Below are 7500 nucleotides of genomic sequence, written 5' to 3'. Positions count from 1 at the left end.
TTGTTTGTTTGTTTGCTTGCCTGAATTTCGGGGGGGTTCGGGATTCGTTCATTATGAAGTGATGGATATCTTTGGTGTATGGTTTGAATTTAGAAAAACGCGGAATTGCACACAAGCACAAACACACACGAACACACACACACACACACACACACACACGTACTCACACTTGCGAACGTGCATGAACATGAATGAAAGTAGCAATGAAATAAATACATAACGGATAACCTGTCACATTCAGCTTCTTACCTCAAAAAACAATTTGATTTACCAATTCATAGCGAAAACGGATCTAAACCCTTAACGGAAACTTGGATAAAGGTTGAAAATCACTTAATCCTAAAGTGAAGGATAATGAATGTATGATAATTAAGTAAGGAAAGGAAGGGGGGATCATGGTCGAAGGAGAAGAAGAAGACGAAGAAAAACACAAAAAATGAATCGATGAAGGGAGGATAAGACACAGAAAGAGAAGAAATATATAAACGAAGTCCAAGAACCTGATAAAACAGGGGACTTGGGAGAATAAAAAGCGAGCTCTGAAAAGGAAATAGACTACGATGGAAGGGAAAGTAATGAAGAAATGCAAGTCATAGAGGAGAGGGAATGTCAGGCGATGAGTAAATGTCCTCCGAGGCAGAGAAACAGAAAAAAGAGAGAAAAAAGAAAAAAAAGAAAGAAAAAGAAAAAAACGACAGGGTACAAGTGGAACGAATTAAAAGTATTATATAACTTCCCAAGGAGATTACATAGAGAGAAAGAGTTGGTACTGATGTAAGGACGAGAGAGAGAGAGAGAGAGAGAGAGAGAGAGAGAGGGAGAGAGAGAGAGAGAGAGAGAGAGAGAGAGAGAGAGAGAGAGAGAGAGAGAGAGAGAGAGAGAGAGAGAGAGAGAGACGCGAAAAGAGAGAGGGGGGGGGAGGAGGAGTAGATAGATAGAGAGAGAGAGAGACGGAGACACAGAGCAGGGGAAGGAGGAGGGAAGGAAGACACGAGAGATGGACACAGGGAGGTAAAGCAGCCCTGCCTCCCCTGCTCTCAAAGACCCCGCCACTGGAGTGTCAACAAACAGGGCGGCACCGACAATGGCACCCGACCACGAGGCACTGGCAGGTCGGGCGTGCACGTGGAGGTGCCAGCCTACAGTGCCGGTGCCCCGAGATGCTGCCCCGGGTGAGATCTCTGTTTATTTACGAGTGGGACAGCGAGCTCGACTTATGAATAATAAGGAGGATATACATTCACGTGTTAAAAGTCTTGCTATTCCACGACGAACATGCGGATAAAATAATAAACAAAGCAATCTTCATGATCTAGATATCCACACGCTTATTATACTAAATCTTGAACAGAAAAAAAAACGTAGACATGATAACAAGACAAGCACAAAATTACAACAACATTAAAGTTAATCTGTGTCTCATTGGAAGTTGGTAGCCCTGACAAGTACAGCTTAGTTGGTACCCCTGCCCCTCCCATCCCCCTGACACGGAACAAGACAGTGACATGCCAGCTTGACATGAACAAGACCAGCAGAAATGGCCGGCTATTAAAGCCTAGGGTGAGGGGAAGAGAGAGGAGAGAGAAAAGGAAAAAGAGAGGGGGGGAGAAAAGGAAAAAGGGAGAGGGGAGAGAGATGAAAAAAGAGAGAGGGGAGAAAGAAAAGAGACCAGAGGAATGATTGAGGAGGGGAAGGGAAGAAGGAAGAGAGGAAGGAAAAAAGGAAGAGGGAGAGAAGAAAGAAAACAATGGAAAAGGAAGAAGAGAAAAGAAGGAAAAGAAGACAGGAGAGAGCAAAGAGCGAAGAGAAAATAGAGAGATAAAAGCCAAAAAGGAAAAGAGAGATGCTGATAAATGTATTAACACTCTGAGAGAGGGGTGAAAAGGCGAGCATTAGGAGTGTAAAAAAAGATAAGAGGAAGAAAAAAAGAAGATAAAAAAATAGGAGGAAGAAAAAACAACAAAGAAGAAGAAAAAAAGACAGAAGAAAACCAAAACAAAAAGAAGGAAAGAAAGATAGGAGGAAGAAAACAAAAAACAAAAACAAAAAAGGAAAAAAATTAGGAGGGGGAAAAAAGAAGAAAAAAATAAGAAGAAAAAAAAAAGAAGTGCAAAAAAAATATTTAGAATGAAAAAAAAAATAACAATGAAAAAAAAACACGGAAAAGAAAAAAAAAGGAAGAAGAAAACCAAAACAAAAAAGAAAGAAAAAGGATAGGAGAAAAAAACAAAACAAAAACAAAAACAAAAAAAGAAGGAGAAAAGATAGGAGTAAGAAAAAAGAATAAAAAAAATAGGAAGATAAAAACAACAAAAAGAAGAGGAAAAAAGAAACAAATATAGGAGGAAGAAAATGATAAAAAAGGAAAAAAAAAGATAGATGGAAGAAAAACGAAAAAAGGGAAAAAAGAGAGGAAGAAAAAAACAAATCAAAAAAAGAAAAAATAAAAGCAGAAAAAAACGAAGGGTACTGAGTGAAAAGGCAAAAAAGAGAAAGAGGGAAGAGGGCAATGAGGTAGAAAAAGAAAAGTGTGTAAATCAGAGGAAGTAAGAAGAAGTAAGACAAGATAATGGCGAGGCAGGAAAAGGTTGTTTATGTATATTATCATTATTATTATCATTATTATCATTATCATTATTATCATCATTATTATCATAGTTGTTATTCTTATTATCATTATTGTTATTCTTATTATCATTATTATCATTATCATTATCATTGTTATCATCATCATCATCATCATCATTATTATTATTATTATTATTATTATTATTATTATTATTATTATCATTATTATCATTATTATCTTGATTATGATTATTACTTTGACTACGATTATTATTGTTATTGTTACTATCATTACAATTATCATCAAAATGTTTATTATCATTATCATTATCATCATCACCACCACCATCATTATTATTATTATTATTATCAATCTCATTATCATTATCATTATCAATGTTATCATCATGAATAGCATTACTTTTATTATCGTCATTATTGTTATCTTTGTTATCACAATTATATTTTTTGCTATTGCCATAACTGTTCTTATCAATAACATTATTAGTGTTATCATTAGTCTACAATAATCTGTATCATTGGTGAAAAAAGTTAAAACTATAAAAGGCAGCAATCAAAATTTTGAATTTACATGAAATCATAAAAAATGCAAGAACTATAAGCTTTTAAAGTAAAAAAAAAAAAAAAAAAAAAAAAAAAAAAAAAAAAAAAAAAAAAAAAAAAAAAAAAGAGAGCAAATCCCTTTCATTGTTTTTTTTTTATTATATATAAATCGACAAATGTCATTAGATAATTTCAAGGTAAACAACAAATTCACTATTCAGTTTTTGTACGCCTAAAAATAATATTTCAAATTCTGCCGTTTATATCAATATGTAACCCCATTTTCTCTCTTTCTCCCAGATTTTTTTTTCTTTTTTTTCTCCTTCTCTTTCGTTCTCTTTAACCCTCTTCTTTTTTCTATTTTCTCCTTTGTTTTATGTGTATAATTTCAGTCATGGAAGGAATCTCTTTAATCTTCATGTTTCATAATTCTTTTCTTTCCTTTTCACTCTCTCGAGGTCCTTTTATAAACAATCAAAATGGCCGCCAACTGTGAGCCTCTGAAATACCTTTGTATATAAGAAATTTTGTTCACGTTTGTCACTTATGTAGCCATTGAACTGAAGGAAATAATTTACATCAATTTAAAATCATTAGTGATATGCAATGAAAAAAAACAACTTCTCTCTCTCTCTCTCTCTCTCTCTCTGTTTTCTTTTTTTCTCTCTCTCTTTTCTTTCTTTCTCTCTCTCTCTCTCTCTCTCTCTCTCTCTCTCTCTCTCTCTCTCTCTCTCTCTCTCTCTCTCTCTCTCTCTCTCTCTCTCTCTCAAAAGTCTGGTTTGTTTACAAAAATCAGCTGAGAGGCAGAGACACGCTTTGAACCCACAAATTGCTTCTTTCTTTCTAATACTATTTCTCTTCTCCAGCATCTTTCTTTTTATTTTAGAGAGAGATCTTCAACAGTTAACTGCTAAAGAGCTTAATAAGTAAAAAAAAAAAAAAATACTATGCTTTGGCAGATAACTCCTAGCCAACCAAGCAGATGGAAAAAATCGTTATTATTTATTATTGTTATTATTATTATTATTATTATTATTATTATTATCATTATTATTATTATTATTATTATTATTATCGTTATATTGTTTTACATCGGTATCATTATCTTTATTATCATTATCACTATTATTGTAATTACTATTATCATTATTATTATTATCATTATTATTGTTATCGTTATTATTATTATTATTATCATTATTACTATTAATATTTTTATCATCATTACTATTATTATCATTATTGCTATTATTACTATTATTGCTGTTATCATTATTATTGTTATTATTTTTTTTATTATCATCATTATTATTACTATTATTATTATCATTATCATCATTATCATTATTTTTATCATTATCATCATCACTACTGTATTCATCGTTGATACTATCATCATCATTATCAGTATCATTATCATAACCATGGTCATTACTACTCGTAATTATGATTAAGAGTTTATCGTTATTATCATCCTTAGTGTCATCATTATTGTCATCATTCTTATGCTATTGATGTTATCATTATCTTCATTATCATCACTGTTATCATTACCTTTATTGTTTTTATGAACGTTGTCGTAGTCAAAACCACTAGTAATATGATTATCAGTTTGGTTTCATTATCATGAGTATCAATATTATCAATACTATTATCGTGATAATTGCTATCATCAGCGATATTATGATCATCTCTCTCTCTCTCCCTCCCTCCCTCTCTCTCCCTCTCCTTCCCTCCCCCCCCTCCCGACCTCTCTCTCCTCTTTCCCACATCCTCTACTCATCTCCTCTTCAACACTATCTCATTTCCCTCATCGCCACCCCCCCTTTCCCCTCCTCCCCTCCCCCCTTCCCCTCTTTCCCCCTCGTCATGAGAGAAGCGTCGCTAACGGCACATAAACAGGGTAACAGAGACCGGAAGGATAGAGGCGTGCTAATTGGCTATACAAACAGGGTCGTTTTTGAAATGCCGACACGGGAGGGTAAATGGGGGTGGGGGTGGTTGTGGAAAGGGGAGAGGGGGTAGGGAAAGAGAGAGGGGGAGAAAGGGGAAAGGGAAAGGGAAAGAGAGAGGGGGAGAAGGAGAAAGGGGGTAGGGAAAGAGAGAAGGGGAGAAGGGGAGAGGGAAAGGAGTTGGGGAAAAGGGAGAAGAGAGTAGGGAAAGATAGGGTGAGAAAAGGAGAAAGGGGAAAAGGGAAATGAATTGGGGAAAAAGGAGAAAAGAGGGTAGGGAAAGAGAGGGGAGAAAGGGAAAAGGGAAGAGGAGAAGGGGGAAAAGGAAAGGAGACAGGGGAAAAGTGGAGAAGGGGATTGAAGGAAAAGGAGAAAAGGAGGGGAGGGAGGGGAGTTGGGGGTAAAAGAGAAGAAAGGGGAAAGAGATTGGGAGAAGAGGGGAAAAGGGAAGAAGATAAAAAGGCGGAGGAGAAGCAGGGGAGAGGGAAAGGGGATGTGGAGGGGTTGGGGGGATGAAGAGTGAGGGAGAAAGGGGGAGGGCCAGAGGATAAAGGGAAGGGGAAGTCGAAGGTGGGGGGATGGAAGATAAGAGGAAGGAGAGGTCAAAGGGGGGGGGCTGGAGGATAAGGGGAAAGGGTGGTCGAATGGGGGGGTGGAGGATAAGGGGAAGGGGAGGTCGAGGGGGGGGGGAGGAAGTAGGGAGACACGATCAGTCATTTTCTTCTTGTTTACTGTTGACTGTTTACTCTGCTTCTCACGGTAGCGGGATAGTATTTCCTTTGAAAAAAAAAGTTGTTTATCATTGTTTGTTTGTTTACCGTTATCTACCTGGTAATCTATCCGTCTATCTATTTGTACTTTTATATGTCTGTCTGTCTGTTTGTCTGTGTACCTCTCTCTCTCTCTGTTTCTCTCTCTCTCTGTTTCTCTCTCTCTCTCTCCTCTCTCTCTCTCTCTCTCTCTCTCTCTCTCTCTCTCTCTCTCTCTCTCTCTCTCTCTCTCTCTCTCTCTCTCTCTCTCTCTCTCTCTCTCTCTCTCCTACACTCTCTCTTATCTATTCTCCTATCTATCTATCTATCTATCTATCTATCTCCTTCTTCCCTTTCTCTCTCTCCCTCTCCTTTATCCCTCCTTATCTTTCTCTCCCTCTCTTTCTCTACCTCATTCTTCCCTCCCACTTTTCGCGCCCGGTCTAAGCCTTAAAGCACACACACAGACACGCAGACACCCCATTTACAAGCAGTCGAAAAAACACAAGCAAGACAAAAGCGTGGATGTAATATTTACATTATCTCGTCTTCTCTCTCTTGTTTATTATCTGAGCACAATATCATATTGTCACAACAAGTAAAAAAAAGTTACAGGAGAGAGATAGAAAGAGAGAGAGACAGAGAGAAAGGGAGGTGGAGAGAGAGTGGGGGGGGGGGGGATAGAGACAGATAATTGGATAGATAGATAGATAGATAGATAGAAAGATAGCTAGCTAGCTAGCTAGATAGATAGAGAGAGGTGGAGGAAGTGAGAGAGACAGGGAGAGGGGGATAGATAGATAGATAGATAGATAGAGAGAGAGAGAGAGAGAGAGAGAGATGAGTGAGTGAGAAAGAGAGGAAGAAGAAAGAAAGAGAGAGAGAGAGAGAGAGAGAGAGAGAGAGAGAGAGAGAGAGAGAGAGAGAGAGAGAGAGAGAGAGAGAGAGCGAAAGAGAAAGAGAGAGAAAGAGAAAGAGAAGAAGAAGCAAAAAAGCATATAGCACAAGACACCTTCTTGCTTAGCTGGCTCTGAGGAGGTCTAATAGCGCAGACATAAGAGGGTATTTCTCGCCTCACTTCGCCTTCCCTCGCCTCTCCTCATTTCGCGTTGCTCTACCCCACCTCGACTCGTCTCCCCTCTCCTCCTCAACCTTCATTAATGTTATTATTATCTTCTCTCTCTCTCTCTCTCTCTCTCTCTCTCTCTCTCTCTCTCTCTCTCTCTCTCTCTCCCTCTCTCCCTCTCCCTTCCTCCCTGTCTCTCTCTCTCTAGCCTCACTAATCCATCGCCTTCCCTCACATCACCTTCCCTCACCTCGCCCTTACCTCACCTCGCCCTTACCTCACCTCGCCCTTGCCTCACCTCGCCCTTGCCTTCCATCGCCCTTGCCTCGAATCAGGAAGGCCAGAGGGTGCGTGAAACTCAAGAATCGCCGCGAGGATTTGCTTCAAGGAGGGAGGCAAGGCGAGCTCAGGTAGCGATGAGGGATTTCGTGCTGTTCAACCCTGCTTATGACCCCCTGTTTTTTCTTTTTTTTTCTTTTTTTTTTTCTTTTCATTTCTTGTCTTTTGTCTTTTTTCTTTTTCTTTCTTTTCTTTTCTTTTCATTTCTTGTCTTTTGTCTTTTGTCTTTTTCTTTTTTTTCTTTTCTTTTCTTTTCTTTTCT

General features: G+C 38.0%; 1 protein-coding gene across 1 annotated transcript in view; it reads right to left on the bottom strand.

Annotated features, from left to right (window-relative positions):
- Window positions 1-189, bottom strand: part of LOC113807948 (transcription factor btd) — a 9685-nt gene extending 9496 nt beyond the window's left edge. The window contains exon 1 of the mRNA XM_027359276.2: window positions 168-189. Within this exon, the coding sequence (XP_027215077.2) occupies window positions 168-189 (22 nt within the window). The remainder of the gene's footprint in view (window positions 1-167) is intronic.
- Window positions 190-7500: the final 7311 nt, after the last annotated feature.

The sequence above is a fragment of the Penaeus vannamei genome, chromosome 6, assembly GCF_042767895.1.
Source record: "Penaeus vannamei isolate JL-2024 chromosome 6, ASM4276789v1, whole genome shotgun sequence".
Taxonomy (NCBI): Eukaryota; Metazoa; Arthropoda; class Malacostraca; order Decapoda; family Penaeidae; genus Penaeus; species Penaeus vannamei.
This window is presented reverse-complemented; position numbering and strand designations above follow the sequence as displayed.